Source organism: Chelmon rostratus, chromosome 5, assembly GCF_017976325.1.
Source record: "Chelmon rostratus isolate fCheRos1 chromosome 5, fCheRos1.pri, whole genome shotgun sequence".
NCBI classification, from domain to species: Eukaryota; Metazoa; Chordata; class Actinopteri; order Chaetodontiformes; family Chaetodontidae; genus Chelmon; species Chelmon rostratus.
The window spans coordinates 112,370-133,793 of NC_055662.1; the positions used below are offsets into that span (position 1 = coordinate 112,370).

At 40.5% G+C, this 21,424-nt stretch overlaps 1 protein-coding gene across 1 annotated transcript in view; it reads left to right on the plus strand.

Moving 5' to 3' along the window:
• The window catches only part of arid3c (AT rich interactive domain 3C (BRIGHT-like)), an 87,729-nt gene that overhangs the window by 52,373 nt on the left and 13,932 nt on the right, over positions 1 to 21,424 (plus strand). Inside the window, exon 4 of the mRNA XM_041936354.1 lies at positions 6,310 to 6,493. Within this exon, the coding sequence (XP_041792288.1) occupies positions 6,310 to 6,493 (184 nt within the window). The remainder of the gene's footprint in view (positions 1 to 6,309; positions 6,494 to 21,424) is intronic.

Below are 21,424 nucleotides of genomic sequence, written 5' to 3' on the forward strand. Positions count from 1 at the left end.
CACCTCCACCATAAGCAATGGCATCGACCTCTATCATAAAGGATTGTGCAAAATCAGGTTCAGCCAGTACAAGCAAAGCAGAGCCTTGGCAGAAACAAATGAGTCCTGACACACTGCAGTCCAGACAAATGCGCTGGAAGGACAATGCCAATTAGTTAGTGGTTTAGCAATACATAGTACAAAGTACATTTTTTTACAGAAGCCATGATAATAGTTACCGCCACGTTTCTGGTGTGTTTATTGCCCCCAAATAGGTAGGAAAATGAAATATAGGCATACATGTTTTTTGGAAGGAGTTTACCTGCCCAATATTGTAGGCTAGTAAATTTCATGTGATTCATTTGAGTCAGTCCGAATTGAGCTAGACAAAGGGTAGGATTAGGCATATCAACAGCATTTATTTGGTAGAAAACCCAAAGTATGTGTGTGTGTGTGTGTGTGTGTGATATATATATAGTGTGTGTGTGTTCTATATTTATATAGAAAATATATATATATATATACATATATATAAATAATATATATTTATATTTTAAAAGTGTGAGTTTGTATACATACATATATATATATAAATTATTATTTCTCCATAGGAACCTGCTCACTCTACATTACTGCTTAGAACATGGCTTACTAAAGCATTCAATGATGTCACACGAATGATAACATATTTTTATTGATTTTAGATTAGCCTACTCTCTTCTGTCACTGCTGACACTACACAGTGGCACTGAGAGTAAACAGAGTAGTTTGCATAGCAACCACACCTCACTGGGTGCAGGCCAGGTAACATATTACGTTAGAGTTATTTAGCGTAATCATGTCGAATTTGGAGAAGTGGCAGGATATCCCAGACCTGAGAGAGACGTAGCTGGGGACAGAGTTTGGTTTATCACTATTATTTTGCACTGATGGACAAAAGGCCCGCAGTAGCTGATTTAGGCATTCGGCGTCATACATTTCAAAATTTGTTTCCATTTTTTTCTCCACTGACCAGTCTTGTCATGTCTGTCCGCTTCAAACTGGTCAATCTCTGTGTCCTCAAGTCACTGGTCCAGCATTGTTCTTTACTTTTCTTGTATTTTTTGCTGGGGACATGTCAGGGACATGTCTATCAAGTATATTTACATAAGGCAGCAAGGGATACACATCATATAATATACTTTGGCAGAAAACCCAAAGTATATTAGTACAATAGTTAGTGTCCCAGCTAGCAAAATTTGGGTCCTAAAACACCCAGGGAAAATTGTTTTTTGGTTGTGGGAATGTTCATTGAATATTTCTACACGTTCTCTAGATGTTAAAACGGCACATTTTTCTAATGTAAAACCAATGTTAGTCTGGTTAAGGGGACTGCTACTCGGCTATAGTCTTTAATGAAGTAGCAGCAAAAATTGGGAAAGCCCAGGAAACATTGCAGTTGTTTGCTGTCTGTGGGGGTCAGCCATTCCTTTACCGCCCTGATTTTAGATAATCATTTTTGAAATGAGAATGTCATCCAGATACACAGACGCAAAGCAGTTAATATAGTCTCTCAGAACATCATTTACCAGGTTTTAGAATATGGCTGGGGCTTTGGTGAGCCCAAAGGGCATCACCAGATATTCAAAATGCCCAGGGTGTTAAAACCCCCCTTTCTCTCGTCCCCCTCCCTTATCCTCACCAAAAGATATGCATTCCTGAGGTGAAGTTTAGAAAACACAGTAGCTCCCTGTAGTGACTTGGCTGAGGAGATAAGCGGCAATGGATACTTGTTTTTAATGGTGATTGCATTGAGACCTCTGTAGTCTATGCATGGACGGAGTGATTTTTTTTTTCAGTTACCTCAGGAGTAGCAGGACTGTTTTTCTCCAGTCAAATTATTCCTGACAATGAAATCTTGCACACCAACGCAAGGGGGAGGAGAGACACATTGCGTGAAATGGCACCTGTAAATCATTCAATTTAATTCCTGACACCACTAGGTCAGAACCACAGTGTGACTTGTTTGTAAAAGGCACATAACCATGTTGAGCCTTTTATCTCTCAGAGAAGTAATTTGAATCCTTTCCACCGTATTACCAGTCAGAGCAGAGATTACTCTGTGATTAATACTTTATTCGGCCAGGGACATAGAGGTACACAAAGATACCTTCCTTGTGGAGTGACCTACTGCCGTCCCCTTTCTTTAGTCTCAGCAGATACTGGTTATTTTCACCGCACAAGAGACAAAAAAACACTTGTGAGTCAAAACATTTTTGTTCATAAAGTTATATAACAATGTGCTCTTTTTGTGCTTCAGTGCGCTTCTTCCAAAGGCACACAGTCTTGCAGCTGCACAAATTCCTTGGCTTTACTGACTTGACAACATTTATCAAAAAACACCCCTTTCACATACAAAAACCTCTTATAAGTTTGTTTGACAGATTTTCCACATTTCCTAAATTTCTACCTACATGCTTCAGGCACTGATTCATAGGCACATAATACAGTAGCCCTAACAACATCATTCTTTTCAACCATGAGGGTGGCACACACATTATGAGCGTTCCCCAATAATTTACGCAATAAATAACACACAAATGATCACTAAATTGCATTCAAATACAAATTATGAGTCAGGGTCATAATACCTGTTTTTCTCACATACAGTCTTTTCTATGGTGGAAAGCCATATTCAGCTTTCATAACACCCTCTTTATAAAGCCACTGTATGTGTCAGATAGCACATGATTCTTTAAATCCATTTTTTGTGTGATGGCGATGCAGCACAGTATTCACTGACATATTCTCTCTTGTCAGAGGCACGTTTACAGTTTGAATTATGCAGCAGATGGTTGGAATACCTTTGTGTTGGTTTTTCAGTCTTGGAAGCAGAGACACCATATCCTCATTGAGAGATCCCATCAAAAGTAGAGCAGACAATGGCTGTGATGGCTTCTTTTGTGTGTTGCTAAATACCCAGTGTGAATTACTGTTACACTGGGCTGTTATTAATTGATTATTATCTCTTAGGACTACCATCAGCACTTTTTCTCAGATAAGTCAACTTTTGTCTAACATCTAATTGCTTAAGAATACTATGTGACAGAAGAATAGGCTACTTGAGAGCTACCTTAAAAAATGGCATAGTCTTCGATTGCTGTGACACTAAATATTCTTCATTCCTGCTTTCACCTTTCAGTTGATGTCCCTTATTTTCATGTTTTTCTCTGCTCTCTGAGTCTTCACACAGTTAGCACAGACAGGTTCTGCTGTGTGTGCTCAAAGTGAATCATCTTTTGTTTTGGTGCAGTGATTAGCACTGTTGCCTCACAGCAAAAGCTGGGTTCAAGGCTGGGACCTTTCTGTGTGAGTTTGCATGTTCTACCTGTGTCTGCAAGAGTTTTCTCTGGGTGTTCCAGCTTCCTCCCACAGTCCAAACATATGCAGGTTATTGGCAACTCTAATTTGACTACAGGTGTGAAGTTTCCAAAGTTTTACTCTATTCTATTTTGGCAATTTTCTTGTACAGCAGCTTGTGTTAAGTTAACATTTGAGAACTTTGGTTTCTTTTGGTAAATGGATAAAAGGGTTTTGTTGAAAAAAGCTTTACATTTCTCAAAGTGCAACACTGAAAAAAGTATTGTCTTGATATAAGCATTGATACTAGGCAATAGGTAGCATAATTGCACAAAAAAAATCAAATCCTGTCCAGAGTTGGTTATATATTTTGTTACACATTCATATTTCACTGATGTTAATAGGTTATTGTTGTTCTGTCAATTTTCTTCAAACTGTTCACCAATATCTTTTATTCTAATAGAATAGATGTAATCAAATAATATTAAGAGCACTATAATAACAATGTTTTTACAATTTTTATGACATATTTCAATCATTCAAATCATTATTGGTTTGGGTCCTTTCATTGGATTTGTTGACAATAATAAAAATATAGAATATCCCCAGACCTACACTTTAGGGGTAGGGCTATTTGAATTCTGATTGGGTCCCCAAAACATCCTATTCTGGCCCTGAATGTTCATATCTTGGTGATGTTTGACTGTGCATTCCACCCTCCTCCTCATCTTTATTTAGGGAGTTGAACAGAAGTAGATAAACGTGGGTTTCCCCTGTTACACTGCATTAATTGTTCATTTAATGGGTTAAAAGAGTAAAGTCAATGAGGAGGAGAAATTCTCATCCCATTATCGGCTTGAAGGTGCAAAGTGAACACATCAGCGATGAAGCCAAGCATAAAGATGATTACTGCACTACTGGAGCCCCTGATGATCTACATTGTTCCAATTACAAACTCCTCTTCTCTTAGCAGTTGAGGGATTAACTGAAGACGACTGCTTGACTCTGTGCAAAGTGGATTTCTTCCACCTTGTCCACCATTGCCATTGTCATAATGATACATGGCCTGATGAGATAGTTTGCGCTGACAAAAGGCCTCCATCCTCAGTCTTTTATTCCTTATATCTCTTTCAGGAAATCAGAGAAACAAATACATCACCCTTAGTACTGAAAGCACATAAATCTTGTTTTAAGAAGCTTGTCTCTCCTAAGATTCTGTCAGACAAAGCCTGTGGCTTTTATTTATTACCTCAGTCCTTGGTTGGTTGGCTATTGTGTCTTCATCAAAATAATAGTTTTATAGATCAGCATGGATACACATTATAATTAGTGGTGACAAAGATGAAGCTGTAAGGGGAGAGTAGAAACTGAGGATCTCTAGTGCTGCTTTGGGTATTATACTGCTAATCTATGCATATTGTGTTTCCTGTTTTATTTTGGTAACTAACTTCTCCTGTCATTTAAGTTCCTGCCCTTGTGTGTTTCCCACCTTCCTGATTATCCACACCTGTGTCTCTTTACTCACCTGCCCCCGATTTTCCCAGTATTCAACCCTATATACAGTATATCTGTCCTTGTTTTGCCTATTAGTTTGCTACACTGTCTTTTTTCATTATATAATAATACTAATAATAATACTTATTTGTATAGCATTATTCATAGAAGAATTGTAGTGCTGACTTGTAGTGGTTCACAACAAAGAAATCACATGCACAGTGTTTGACATACAAAAAGGTTTCCTGGCTTGGGGTCTTTGCAGGATCAGAATTCAAAATCCAAATGGCTTGGGGGAAGAGACTTTTCTGAATCTCTGGCCATGGGTGGAGAATGGACTTATGCATCTTTGAGGTTTTTCTCAGGGTTTCGTATTGATTTTAATGTTTAAAAAAAAAAAAAAAAAACTTCCTTAGGTGAGTCCATTTTGTCAAATTTTACTTGTTTACTTTTTCTTTACTTGACAATATGATTGCAATCATTTTCACATGATAAGTTATAGTTTCTTAGATCAGATGCTTGCATTTGTCATGTTGTCATTTTTGTATTGTAAGTTCATTCACTAACCACTGACATATTTTTTTTGTCTAAATTGAGCCTCTTCTGCACTTCCTTCTCCAAAGAATGAGGTTGAAGCACTGCAGCTTCAGACTTACAGCTCGTATTGTCTTGTGAACATCAATCTTTTGTTTTAATAGTGTCTCATTTGTTCACATGCCAGCATTGCAAAATGAAGCCGTAATTACTGGCCTTAATTGATGTGGTTTTACCACCTCAAATGATACTTCAGAGCTCTCCTCCCCCCTCACTGTATAGGTCCCACTGCTGTTGTTTGCACTATATTTCTGCAGCTATTGATTGCTATTATGGTAAATCCAATGGGCACAATAGAACTCTATCAGCAAAATGCAGGTTAATTATCTCAGGGTCAATCACTTTGGAATCTTCACAAAGAGCTGGTTGTTCTCTCTTTAATGCCTAACGTTAAATTGTAAATACAAATTATTATCTGTGGCCCATTATTTTGCTAATAAAGGAGCAAACTGGCATTCACTAATAGAAGATGACCTTCCATTTTCCACAAAACTAATTTATATGTGGTGTTTTCTTCTATTTTTTTTTCCTGTGTTAGTTACTTTTTCCTCCATGCCTGATATACATATTTTGTTTTTAACAGTGCATTAGGAGCACCTTTCAAGTTTGCTGTCTTAAATAACTAAATGAAAGTGTATTGCCACTACATATGTGCAATTTTTCAAAGTTTACTTCAAGATAATGTTTCATCATATGATAAAAATTATAACAAGTAGTTTCCACTTGATGCACAGGTAAGACATTAGAATTTTTTTTTTAAATTATATTTCCTGCTGTCAGAGAGCTGTCAGACATTTGAAACGCTTGAGATAAATTAGCCTTTTATGAAGGTGCAGAAGCCTATTGATGCAAGGAACGAAAGTTAATGGAATTGATTATGGATACTGTGTTTGCTTTCTGCAGGGACTCCAGTGAATCGGATTCCTATCATGGCCAAGCAGGTGTTAGACCTCTACATGCTCTACAAGCTCGTCACAGAAAAAGGCGGCTTAGTGGAAGTCATCAATAAGAAAATATGGCGTGAGATCACCAAAGGCCTTAACCTTCCTACCTCCATTACCAGTGCAGCTTTCACTCTCCGAACACAGTGAGTGCAACCCCAGATGACTGATAGCCTGCACTCACAACAGAACACAACACTAGGCCAGCAACGTGAATGAGATACTTTGTTTTTTATATTGTAAATAGTGATTTTTGTTAGGTCTCTGTTTCTTTAAGTCATCTGCTTTGGTTGAAATATTACCATTTCTTTCCTTTAAATGCCTATCAAAGATCACATTTGATTACCTGTGTCCAGACACGTGAAAAGGACAGTCATCTGTATGTCCTGCTGCAGTGCCATATGTGTAGTCTTTACCTGCCAGTCTGTGCTAGGATTTGTGGTAATCATAGTATTGTAGGTGTTTTAGCATTTAATCTGGAGTCTCAGTGTTGTGAGATTGCCATGCACTTACCTGATTCCTCATCTAACAATCCATCTTTTAACAGTAAAGTAGCAGACATTATTGTTAAGAATTATTTATTATTAATTACAATTGATTAAATATTTGTCAGCAGGTTAAAATGTGCTTAAACTGCCCTTTTACAGCATCATTATTTCACAATCAATCATATGATGTGTACCAGAACAAAATGTTAATGATTCACAGAGTAAACACATACAATTCAATTCAATTCAATTTAATTTATATAGCTCCAAATCACAACCAAAGTTCTCTCAGGACACATAACATATAGAGCAGGTACAGACCAAACTCTTTATCTACAGAGACCCAACAATTCCCTGATGAGCAAACCTTGGTGACAGTGGTGAGGACAAACTTCCTTTTAGTAGGCAGAAACCTCAAGCAGAACCAGGCAATCTGCTTCGACCGGTTGGGTGAGAGAGAGAGAGAGAGAGAGAGAGAGAGCTAGAGAGAGAGGTTTGGGGTTGGATAGAAGTTATTATATTATTTACATTATATATTATATTATATATTATAGTACATTATATATTAATGTATGAGATGTATTAACTGTCAACTCAATTCCATTTTGTTCAGAAAAGGATTTTATGACACACACCTTTAATACCTTTCTGCATGGGAGATGAATTGGTGAGAGCTACAAAAAAAACCCCATTAATTTGGTATCTTCAGTATCGTAACAGTTAAAGGAAAATTACCTCAACTAAAGTGCAAAGAGGCCCAGTTACCTTACTGAATAGCTTTACTGTGGTGTGATCTTAAACTCCCATGCATCACACCATACCTTATATATTTAACTATAAATCACATAACCTTCAAATGAACTAAATCAATTTGAAACACAAATGATGCATGTTTCGAATGCAAAAACAGAACAATATTTATTTTAAACCCCCCAAATAAAATAATAAATAAATTCAACCATATTTTAATAATACCCAGAATTTTGTTACTCAGTCTAATGGTACCACTGTGGGCACGTTGTTAGAGCTCATGTGAAATCCTCTGGTGGAGAATAATCTGTACTCACAGTCCCGTGGACAGAGTAGACAGCAGATATAAAAATCAGTTCAACCCCTTTGTCCATTGGTTATCTGAGCGATGAGGAGAAGCGGCCCTGGAGCCTGGTCCGTGTGTGCAGGAGGCAGGTTTCTCTGGCCAGCCCTGAGCACCTCTACTGCAGCAGTGTATGTGGCAGTGTCCGAAGCTCAAAAGTTTCAAGCCTGCTCTTAAATGCAGAGAGGGTGTCTGCCTCCTGGACAATAGCTAGAAGATGGTTCCACAGGAGAGGAGCATTCTGGTTTTAGAGACTTTAGGAACCACCAGTAAGCCTGCATTCTGGGACTGCAATGTTCTACTGGGGTATTAGGGTACTATGAGCTCTTTAAGATAGGATGGTGCCTGACCATTTAATGCTTTGTAGATAAGGAGAAGGATTTTAAAATCTATTCTGGATTTTACAGGGAGCCAGTGCAGAGTGGCTAATATCAGAAAAATATGGTTCTTTTTCTTATTTTTGTCAGAACACGTGCCGCAGCATTCTGGATTAGTTAGAGAGTATTTAGCAATGAATTGGGACAGCCTGATAGGAAGGAATTGCAAAAATCCAGCCTTGAAGTAACAAATGCGTGGACTAGTTCTGGATCATTTTGAGACAGGAAGTGCCTGATTTTTACAATGTTACGTAGGTGGAAAAAGGCAGTCCTTAAAATTTGTTTTACGTAAATCCTGATCAAAGATGACTCCCAGATTCCTTATGGTGGTGCCAGTGCAATGCCATCCATAATTACCATCTCCTCGGATAGTGAGTTTCTAAGGTGTTTAGGCCAAAGTACGATAACATTTTGTCTGAATTCAATAACAAAAAATTGCAGGTCATCCAGGTCTTTATTTCCTTAAGACACACTTGGAGTTTAGTCAACTGATTGGTTTCCTCTGGCTTCATTGATAAATATAACTGAGTATCATCTGCATAACAATGAAAATAGTTTTTATTTATTTATGGAATGTTTCCTTATTATGTTGCATAGAGGGAGCATATATAGAGTGAATAGGATCGGCCCAAACACAGAACCCTGCGGAACTCTGTGACTTGCTTTAGTGTACAGGAGTCATCATTAACCTGTATGAACTGAAATCGTTTCGAAAAGTACGAACCAGCTTTAAACCAGCTTAATGCATTTCCCTTGTGTTCCAGTCTCTGTAATAGGATACGATGGTCAACGGTGTCAAAAGCAGCACTAACATCTAGTAATACTCGTACAGAGTCCTTTGTCTGATGCAATTAGAAGGTCATGCTATGGTGCACTCCAAATCCTGACTGGAAATCCTCAAATAAACTAATGTTATGTAAGAAGTTGCACAGCTGACTAGCAACTGTTTTCTCAAGAATTTTAGAGCAAAATGGTAGTTTAGATATAGGTCTATAGTTGGCTAAAGCCCCTGGATCAAGAGTAGGCTTTTTGAGGAGAAGTTTTATTACAGCTACTTTAAAGGACAGTGGTACATAGTCTGTTGACAGAGACAGGTTGATCATGTCTAATAAAGAAGAGCCAGTTAAGGGTAAGACATCAGCTTGGTCGGGATGGGATCTAAGATAGAGGTTGAGGATTTTGATGAGGAAATTGTTGAGATTAGTTTGTGAAGCTTGACAGGAGAAAAGCTGTCAAAAAATATGACAGGTTTAACAGCGACTGCTATGGTTTCTGTATTTGAGGATAAATCAGTACCCACTGAAGTTAGTAGTTGCTGAATTCTGTCTCTAATAGAATTTTATCATTTAAGAAACTCATTAAGTCATTACTACTAAGGGTTAAGGGAATACGTGGTTCAATTAAATTATGACTTTCTGTCAGCCTGGCTACAGTGCTGAAAAGAAACCTGGGATTGTTCTTATTTTCCTCTGTTAGTGAAGAGTAATAGGCTGCTCTGGCAGTTCGGAGGGCTTTCCTGTATGTTTTAAGACTGTCTTGCCAGGTGAGACGAAATACTTCTAGATAGGTGGACCGCCATTTCCTTTCAAGTTGTCATGACATTTGCTCCAATTTGCGGGTTTGGGGGGTATACTGAGGAGCTAGCCTCTTCTGTTTTGTTATCTTCTTTTTTAAGGGGGCAGTAGAGTCTAGGGTCATACCCAATGAACCTGTAGTACTATCAATCAGATAATCAATTTGAGAGGGACTAAACTTATCACAGCAGTCCAGTGTTGTAGTGAGACATGGCACTGAATTAAATGCTGATGAGATCACATCCTTTAATTTAGCTATAGCACTATCTGATGTGCATCTGGTGTAGGAATTTTTGCATCTGGTGTAGGAATTTTTGCCCAATGGCGGGTAGTCTGGTAGTAGGAATTCAAAAGTAATCAAATGATGATCTGACAAAAGAGGATTCTGTGTTGAAAGTATTAAGTGTTCAACTTCAATGCCATATGTCAGAACAAGGTTGAGAGTGTGGTTAAAACAGTGAGTAGGTCCATGAACACTCTGACGGAAGCCAATTGAGTCTAGTAATGAGATAAATGAGATAAGATAAGAGATAAGATAAAACTTTATTTATCCCCAGCCAGGGAAATTTGGGAATTACAGCAGCATGTAATAGCAATGGGAAGAAAAATAGCAGCAGAGACAGAGAACATTCGAAAAAATACAAAATAAAAAAATATATTTTTTATTTTGAAGTCAATTATACTAGCAAAGTGAAATCTGACTATATAAAAGAAAAATATGTCGAAAAAATCAGTTTAAAAAATCAGTAAAAAGTATGTGTTGCCCCAGTGGCTGTGGAAAATAAAGTATGCTGCCTTCAGGTTAAAAATAATAATAAATAGTGTTACTGCTATTGCACCGAAGAATAAAATATACAAAACGGTAAATGATATGCAATATTGCACAAAATGTATGGATATGAGCGTAATTTGGCAAACAACATCAACACAGTCTTATGTTAAGTGATGCTGGAGTTGAATAATCTGACAGCTGATGGAATGAAGGACCTGCAGGAGCGTTCCTTCTTACACACTGGATGCAGCAGTATGTGACTAAAGAAGCTGCTAAGGGCCCCCACTGTGTAATTCAGGGGGTGGGAGAAGTTGTCCATGATCAATGTCAGCTTGGCTAACATACTCCTCTCACATACATGCTCAGTGGTGTCCAGAGGGCAGTCCAGGACAGAGCCAGCTCTCCTGACCAGTTTATTGAGTCTCTTTCTGTCCCTCTCAGAGCTTCCGCAGCCCCAGCAGACCACTGCGTAGAAAAATGCAGCTGCAACCACAATGCACAAATGCTGTACTAAGGCTGTCATTGCCAACGTCCACATGAACATTAAAGTCACCTACAATAATTATTTTGTCTGTTTTAACGACTAACCCTGATTAAAATTCTGAGAATTCAGATATAAATTCAGAATAAGCACCAGAAGGGCGGCACACTATGACAAATAAAACTGTCTGTGATGTTTTCCAGGTTCGGTTTGAAAGATTAAGAACAAGGCTTTCAAATGAATTTTGACTGAGTTTTGGTTTAGGGTTGATTACTTAGCTAAAGTCAAAAAAGGCTGCAACTCCACCTCCTCTGCCACTGCCTCAAGGAACATGAGCATTAGTATGACTCGGAGGAGTAAATTCATTTTGGCTAACATACTCATCATGAGACAGCCAGGTTTCAGTCAGACGAAATAAGTCAATATTATGATCTGATATTATCTCATTACTAATACAGCTTTAGAGGACAGAGATCTGATATTAAGGAGTCCACATTTATTTCTTCTACCTTGTACTGTTGCGGTGGTGGTGTTAATTTTTTTTACATATAACTCCTGTTTATTTTTTAATTTGGGGGCAGACACAGTCTCTATGGAGTATTGGGTGGGTAACTGCTCTAATGGAGGAGCAGAAAAGCATATAGGACTGCAGTTCTGCCTTGTGGACACCACTGTGGATATTCACGGGTTTGGTTGACTAATAAATTCAGCCAAATTTCTAGAGATGAGAGCTTCTCCGTCCAAGGTGGGATGGATGCCATCTCTCCTAATCAGACCAGGTCTTCCCCAGGAAGTCTGCCAATTAATAGTGAAACCCGCAACGTTTGCTGGACACCACCTCGACAGCCAGTGATTGAATGATGACATGCAGCTACACATGTCATCACTGGTCAGATTTGGCAGGGGTCCAGAGAAAACTACGGAGTCCGACATTGGCATATCAGTATTACTGTATTTACGCTTATACTTAGCCAGCAGTTTCAAATTTGATTCAACGTCACCCGCTCTGGCCCCCAGTATACATTTGACTATGGTCGCTGGTGCCACTAACTTAACATTTCTCAAAATAGAGCTGCCAATCACTAAAGTTGGGTTCTCAGCAGGTGTGTCGCTGAGTGGGGAAAATCTGCTAGAAACATGACCCTTAAACTAATACTTTCTTGCAGCACCTTTGGCTTTTATTACAGCACTCAGTCTTTTGTGCACAGCCGTCTTCAGGTCACCCCATAGATGTTCGATCAGATTGAGGTCTGGACTCTGGCTGGGCCATTCCAAAACGCGAAGCCATTCTTTTGTTGATTTGAATGTGTGCTTTGTGTCACTGAAAGACGAAGTTCCTCTTAATCTTCAACTTTCTAACAGAAGCCCGAAGGTTTTGTGCCAACACTGACTGGTATTTGGAACTGTTCATAATTCCCTCCACCCTGACTAAGACATCAGATCCACCCCAAAGCATGATGCTGCCACCTCCATGCTTCACTGCCAGTATGGTGTTCTTTTGGTGATGAGCAGTGTTGTTTTTACGGCAAATGTACCTTTTGGAATTATGGCCAAAAAGTTTAACCTTGGTTTTATCAGGCCATAACACATTTTCCCACACAGGGTCCGGGAGATTTAAAATGTGTTTTTGCAAAATGAAGCCGGACTTGGATGTTTTTCTTCGTAAGATAAGGCTTCCGTCTTGCCACCGTACCCCATAGCCCAGACATATGAAGAAGACGGGAGATTGTTGTCACGTGTACTACACAGCCAGTACTTGCCAGGAATTCCTGCAGCTCCTTCAACGTTGCTGTCAGCCTCTTCGCAGCCTCCCTGACCAGCTTTCTTCTCATCTTCTCATCAATTTTGGATGGACATCCTGTTCTTGGTAATGTCACTGTTGTGCCATATTTTCTCCACTTGATGATGACTCTCTTCACTGTGTTCCATGGTATATTTAATTCCTTGGGAATTCTTTTGTACCCTTTACTTGACTGATGTCTGTGAACAACAATTAGTTCCCTCTGATGCTTTGAAAGCTCTCTGCGGACCATGGCTTCTGCTGGAAGATGGGCTCCAAAAATGTCAGGAAAAGATAGATAGATAGATAGATAGATAGATAGACTTTATTTATCCCAAGCTGGGAAATTGCAGTGCAGCAGCAGCATTATACACAGTGAAATAAGTGAAAATAAAACTATAAAGAACAAACTATACATAATAAAAATATAAAAATAGCGAGCAGTAAAAAGATTATATACATAACAAAATAATAAAATAGCCAAATACTAAACAGTAGTAAAAAGTATTGCACAAAAGGAATATCAAATGCAAATGAATATCAAAATAAGAATATCAAAAGCAAATGGCAGTGAAAATAAAGTGTACCGTGACTGTAAGAACTATATATAATAAAATATCAAAATAGCAAGCAGTAAAAAATTATATACATAATAAAATATCAAAAGCAAACAGTCGTGGTAAGAAGTATTGTATTATTATTATTATCTTCAGCTGTTATTGTACAGTGTAATGGCATGTGGCAGGAAAGATTTCCTGTATCTGTCCCTTCGACAGCGGAGCTGTAGCAGCCTGTGGGAGAAGGTGCTCCGCTGTCTGTCCACTGTGTGATGGAGAGGGTGCTGATCATTGTCCATGATGGATAACAGTTTATTCAGCGTCCTCCTCTCCACCACAGTCTCAAAAGACTCAAGTCTGAGTCCAAGTACAGAGCCAGCCTTCTTGATGATCTTATCAAGTCTGTTGGTGTCGCTGGCTCTGATGCTGCTGCCCCAACATACAACAGCAAAGAAGATGGCGCTGGCAACAACAGACTGGTAGAAGATCTCCAACATTTTGCTGCACACGTTGAAAAAGCCTACTAGAACAGCTGAACTTTGTTTGGGGTTAATCAGAGACACTTTAAATGGTGACAGGTGTGTGCTGACTTCAATTTAACATGAGTTTGAATGTAATTGCTTCAATCTAAACACAGTCACATTCCCAGTTATAAGAGGATGTGCACACTTGTGCAACCTCATTATCTCAATTGTTTATTTTTACTTCACCTCCCTGAAAGTTTTCATTTTGTATTTCAGTTGCGTTGTACAGGTGTCAGGAAGGTGGGGACTTAAGGGGAAACTAGGAGGGAAACTAAGAGGGGAACTAAGGGTTGAACCCAAATGCAGACAAACAAAGGGGACGTAGACTATGGATAAACAATAACACGCAACACAACGAGACAAGACTAGGGCTACACAATCAGGACATGAACACAGACAAACCAAGGGAGGCACTAGATTTAAATTAACAAATTTATTAATCACAAATAAGACACACCTAAGGGAACTAACACAAACTCTAAGGGCTAGACACACAAGGCTACACAGGGAAACACTGAGCAACTGAAAAAAGCACTAACACAAAACCTGGCGGAACTACGACAAGACAAGAAACTCAATTACATAAACTGTGGGAGACTATAGACATGACTAGGAATAAACTACAAATAAAATAAACAGAAAACGCTCCCGAAGGAGGAAAACACAAAAGCTATGATATGCAACAAACAGAACTAGGTAAGAAAAACTATCAACTCAAAGTTCACTCTTAAAAACAGAATGAAACAAGAATCTAATAACAAAAGTACTCAAACACAAAATCTCTCTTTATCGAGGAAAACAAATCGGCAAGCCACAAAACTATGAAAAGAAAACAGAAACTAAGTTATGCACGTTCAAACAAATAACACGCACGACAGGACAATACTGAGGGCGGGGAACACTACATAAATCAAGACCTGGACATGAACAAAGTAAACTCACTTACATGGACTGAAACAAAGGACAAGAGCAAACCAAGGAGACGTACACATGAAACACGACACGGACGTGAACAAAGATAACGCAGCACAGAAACACTTACGTGAGACCAGACTCGGACATGACAAAGAAACCACACAACAAACACTCACGAGGGGACTATGGCATGGGTTATAGCAAGAACACAGACTATGACTTTGGCTAAGGTTTCTCAGACAACGAACCGACAAGGACAAAGGGAAGACACGGACTTAAATACACTAGGGGCAAACACTAATGACGCACAGGTGGAAACGATCAGACAATCACACGGGAGGGAAAACACAGGAAGTAAAGTAACAAAAGGACACATAACATGAACCTTCAAAATAAAACAGGAAGTAACGAAAACCAGGCAAAGACAAGACACAATGGGAAACTTAACAAAAGTACCAACAAGACAGGGCAAGGGTAGAGAACTAAGACAATACAAAATTCTTACATAAAACATGGCATGACTAGAAGACATAATGAATACACAGAGTAGAACAGAGAAACGAACATGAACAAAGAACACTACAATGAACACTTACAAACTGAATAAGGCAAAACATCGAGAGGAAAACTAAACAAAACCGCCGTGCATGGCACGGGTCATGACAACAGGTTATAGGTCACAATAAAGAACAGGGCTGTGTAGACTTTTTATATCGACTGTAGGTGTTAAAGGTACAGGCTCTGAAAGTAAATAGATTGTTGGCAGTGGGCAGCAGAGGAGCATCAGCAGCAATCCCACTGTCCACACTCATGGACTAATAGACTTTGACTCCCAGTAATTCCGCAAAGTGTTAGGGTTGTCCCACTGCCAAAATAAGGGCTATCTTGCATTTGGAGCCCTCTATGCACACTTTTGTGAGAGAACTACCCCATGGTTCTTACCGTTGTGCCATTAAACACAGGGTTAACAGGGGAAACCCCAAGAGTTTAAAACGAGTTTAAAAAAGTAAACAAACAGGTAAGGCACTACTACAAGAAAAAATGTTTTTACATCTAAGTTTGTGGTGCTATTTTGACATACTGTTGTAACTTGATTAATTGACAATCCACTCTGTAAGGCAAGAGCATGAAGTTCTGATCAGGCAGTCGGTCCCTTCAGTTTCTTGGCCATGAAGAAAAGTAAAAATCAAAAAATCAAAATTAAATAATCCATAGCCACAGGAAAACATGATATGTTACAAAGTGTTGTCCCATTCCTGTTCACACCATTTTGGGCCTGTGCAGCCTTTTGTATTTAAGCATTTACCAGGTCACACAAACTACGGTCATGAGTGTTCAGGGCTTGGGGCCATAAGGGCAATATTGTGATTGTCAACAAGTGTGTTCTCAAAGGGTCTGGCCAATCAGCTCTCCTCCTGTCCCTCTCCCTTTCAAAGTAATATGCTGTTCAAACTGTTTCATAATGGAAAAACATTACACACAGTTCACACGTTTTTATCTGTTTTTATGCTCTATACCAATCCAGTTTCAATATCTGGATGACCGGCAAAGACCACCTCCATGATCCAAGATTTTTTGGAATGGAAATATCCCTACACTACAAACTGTAGGGGCTGGTCTCAAAGTAAGCCTGATCCAGCCCTAACTGTAAGATTTAACTAAAAGGAAAGTTTTAAGCTTGCTTGTGCATGTTGAGAGGGTGTCTGCCTCCCGGACAAAGACACGAACATGGTTCCACAAGAAAGGAGCTTGATAGCTAAAGGCTTTGGCTCTCATTCTGCTTTTGGAGACTTTACAAAGTAAACCCCAGTGTTCTAGTGGGGTAATAGGGTACTATGAGCTCTGTAAGATAAGATGGTGCCTGACCATTTAGGGCTTTGTAGGCAAAGGGAGAAGGATTTTAAATTCCTTGAAATTAGCTTTTGGCGCCGTCCCAGGTGGCAGCCTGTAGCAGCAGCTCCCGTCGTGTTTTTTAAGTTTCGTTTATTTGTCCGTTCGTTCTTTTTTTTCTGTTTTTCTGATCAATCACAACCTGTTTGTTAGAGTTGTGACAATGGCTGGACTTAAGTTTGCTATCCTTCTCTGTGTTTTTCTTCTACTTTGCCTACTTTTTGTAACTGGGAACTATACCGACGGCAGCGGTGGGAGCATTGTTGACATGCGTGAACAGCTGATTGCGCTGTGTAGACCCGTGCTGCTGCCCGGAGACAGACCTGTGGTCCCGCAGGAGACGTGAGGTCTTTGGGGAATAAAACGGACGAGCTGGCAGCACTGGTGAAGACCCAGAGGGAATACCATGAGTGTAGCTTATTTTGCTTCAGTGAAACATGGCTGCCCTCGCACATCCCGGACAGCAGCGTTGAGGTCCCAGGATACAGTTTGGTACGGGGAGACAGAGACTTTTCCAAAAGTCTGAAGAAAAAGGGTGGCGGACTTGCTCTTTATGTCAGTGAGAGGTGGTGCAACCCCGGACATGGTAGCATGAAGGAACGTCTCTGCACCCCCGACATTGAACTGCTGGCTGTGGGAATGCGCACGTATTATTTACCGAGGGAGTTCACGTCCACCATTGTTATCGCTCTTTACATCCCCCCATCAGCTGATGCAGTGGTTGCCTGTGACGTCATCAGCTCCACCGCCACTAAACTACTGACTGAACACCCGGATTCATTCATGGTTATTACAGGTGATTTTAATCATGCTTCACTGAACAACACCTTAAATAACTTTCATCAGTACATCGACTGCCCCACCAGAGAAAATAAAACCCTGGATCTTCTTGATGCCAACGCCATTGACGCAGAAGACGCCACTGCCCCCCCCCCCCCCCCCCCCCCCCCCCCGGCAGGTCAGACCACAACTTGGTCAGGATGACTCCAAGGTATGTCCCTCGAGTGAAAAGACAACCCAAGCACACCAGGACAGTAAGGAGGTGGACACATGATGCCACTGAAGCACTGCAGGACTGCTTTGAGTCGACAGACTGGAATGTACTCTGTGAGCCACATGGGGAGGACACTGACAACATGACCGACTGCATCACAGAGTACATCAGATTCTGTGAGGACACCACCATGCCATCCCGGACTGTATGCTGCTTCTCCAACAAGCCCTGGATCACCAGCAACCTGAAGGCACTGCTGAACGAGAAGAAGAGGGCTTTCAGGTCTGGAGACAGAGAGGAGCAGAGGAGAGTGCAGCACAGACTCCGAGACATGCTGAGGAAGTGTAAGGATGACTACAGGAGGAAGCTGGAAGCCAAACTCCAACAGAACAGTGTGAGAGATGTGTGGACAGGAATGAAGCACATCACAGGGATGAAGGGGAAGGACAGACAGACATCAGGGAGCCTGGACAGATCATACCAGTTTAACCAGTTTTTTAACAGGTTTAGCTCACCTCCTGCCACCTCTCAGACGCCCCGACATCCCTTGACCCTCTGCAGTTTGCCTATCAGCCCCATTTAGGAGTCGATGACACTGTCATTTACCTGCTGCAGCGAGCCCATATGCATCTTGATGGTGGAGGAGGCAATGTAAGAATCACATTCACAATCACACCTGAGGCTGAACATCAGCAAGACCAGAGAGATGGTGATCGACTTCAGGAGGAAGAAGACGCCTTCACAGCCACTACGGATCAAAGGGGAGGTGGTGGAGGACTACAAATACCTTGGAGTAGTGATCAACAACAGACTGGACTGGAAATCCAACACAGAGACTGCGTACAAGAAGGGGATGAGCAGACTCTACTTCCTGAGGAAACTGAGATCCTTCTTCTACAAGTCTGTGGTTGCCAGCGTCATCTTCTTTGCTGTTGTATGTTGGGGCAGCAGCATCAGAGCCAGCGACACCAACAGACTTGATAAAATCATCAAGAAGGCTGGCTCTGTACTTGGACTCAGACTTGAGTCTTTTGAGACTGTGGTGGAGAGGAGGACGCTGACTAAACTGTTATCCATCATGGACAATGATCAGCACCCTCTCCATCACACAGTGGACAGACAGCGGAGCACCTTCTCCCACAGGCTGCTACAGCTCCACTGTCGAAGGGACAGATACAGGAAATCTTTCCTGCCACATGCCATTACACTGTACAATAACAGCTAAAAAAAAAAAAATCTAATAATAATAATACAATACTTCTTACCACTACTGTTTGCTTTTGATATTTTATTATTATGTATGTAATTTTTTACTGCTTGCTATTTCGATATTTTATTATATATAGTTTGTTCTTACAGTCACGGTACACTTTATTTTCACTGCCATTTGCTTTTGATATTCTTATTTTGATACTCATTTTGCATTTGATATTCTTTTTTGTGCAATACTTTTACTACTGTTTAGTATTTGGCTATTTTATTATGTATTTAGTCTTTTTACTGCTCGCTATTTTTATATTTTATTATGTATAGTTTGTTCTTTATAGTCTTATTTTCACTTATTTCACTGTGTGTGATGCTGCTGCTGCACTGCAATTTCCCAGCTTGGGATAAATAAAGTATATCTATCTAAATTTGTTTTATGTGGGAGTTAAAGGATCAGATAGTGAGTTTACAAGTATTGTAATGGCTTCAGCTCCAGACTGCTCAGATAAGCTCTGTGGGGCTGTTCTGCTCATTTTCAACATGAGCCTCAGTCTGGACACTAGGAGTACTGTGAAGGTCATGTTTTTTTTTACTTCTCCAGTGCTTTCAACACAATCCAGCCATCACTGCTCAGCAGTAAACTGGAAGGAGCTGAAATTGACAGCCACCTGGCTGCACGGACCATCAACTACCTCACCAACAGACCACAGTCATTGAGGCTTTGCGACTGTGTACCAGATGTGGTAGTTTGCAGCATGAGGGCTCCACGGGGTACAGTGCTCTCTCTCCTTTCCACTTCACCGGCAAGACTATGGAAATGGTGATAGACTTCCACAGGAAAGTTCCACTGACTACACCGATGAACATTCAGGGTTTGGACATTGAGAGTGCCTACCCACACCTGGGTGTCCACCTCAACAACAAACTGGACTGTGTCAGGCCGGGACTCAGATGCAGAGATTTGAATACACAGATCTTTATTGAAATTCAACCACTTCAATGAGTGTCAAACAAATGGGCTATAAAATTACACTAGGCCTAAGGCGATAACTATGATTATCTAGAATAAGAAAATAACAGAACAGAAAATACTCACTATGAAGATTAAACTAGAAAACACTATGACAAATAACTCCAGAAGGAGGAGAACACTTTAGACCAGGCATCTCAAACCGGTTCCATAAAGGGCCGCGTGGCTGCAAGTTTTCATTCCAACCAAGGAGGAACACACCTGGCTGGAATCAATTAATCAGCTGATCTCAGTCTTCAGCTGTTAACTAAGTGATCCCTTGATGTTGATTGGTTGGCCTGATGTGCTCCTCCTGGGTTGGAATGAAAACCTGCAGCCACGCGGCCCTTTATGGAACCGGTTTGAGATGCCTGCTTTAGACTATGAATACAGGGAAAACGAAGCTAGATAAGGAAAACTATAAAATCGAAATACTCTCCTAAAAAGCGGAGGAACAAGAAGTTAAATACTAAAACAGAAACAACAGAAAATCACTCTACAAAGAGGAAAACAATTCGGCTGAGGACAAAGCTAAGAAAATAAATCAGAAAACTAAGATATCAAACTTACAAACAAAAAACACTCACGAGGAGTAAACAAGAGCTTACTGAACAAAGACTGTGGCTGTGGCAAGGACGAACGGGGAAGACAGGCTCGGGTGACTCGCTGACGGACAAAGACACACTGGCACAAGACAAGGGAGATGCAGACTATTTAACACGTGGAGGGTAATCAGGAACAGGTGGAGACAATAGGTAATCAGGACGGACACACGGGACACATGAGGAAGGGCAAGTGCTCTGAAACGAGAAGAGAGTTAGACCTTCAAAATAAAACAGGAAATGACAAGACAAAAAACCCCATGACGAGACAGACCTCACCCCGGTGTGACAGACTGGTCCTCCAACACAGATGCCCTGTACAGGAAGGGCCAAAGTTGTCTCCATCTGCTGAGAAGACGAGGACACTGTTAAAAACTTTTTATGACTCTGTGGTTTCATCTGCAATCTTTAATGCAGTGGTCTGCTGGGGCTGTGGAAGCTCTGAGAGGGACAGAAAGAGACTGAACAACTGGTCAGGAGAGCTGGCTCTGTCCTGAACTGCCCTCTGGACAACATTGAGGACGAAGGCGAGAGAAGGATGTTAACCAAGCTGACATCAATCATTGACAACCCCTCTCACCCCCTGAATGACACAGTGGGGGCCTTCGGCAGCTCCTTCAGCGACAGACCGCTGCACCCGCTCTGCAAGAAGGAACACTACTGCAGGTCCTTTACACTAACAGCTGTCAGAGTGTTCAACTCCAGCATTGTTTAATGTAGCACTGGGTCCATATTCAGACTGTTTTTACACAAATGTGTGCTTATGGTGCGGTAAATGATCAGATGAATATCACACATATGTTAGATTAAGCATG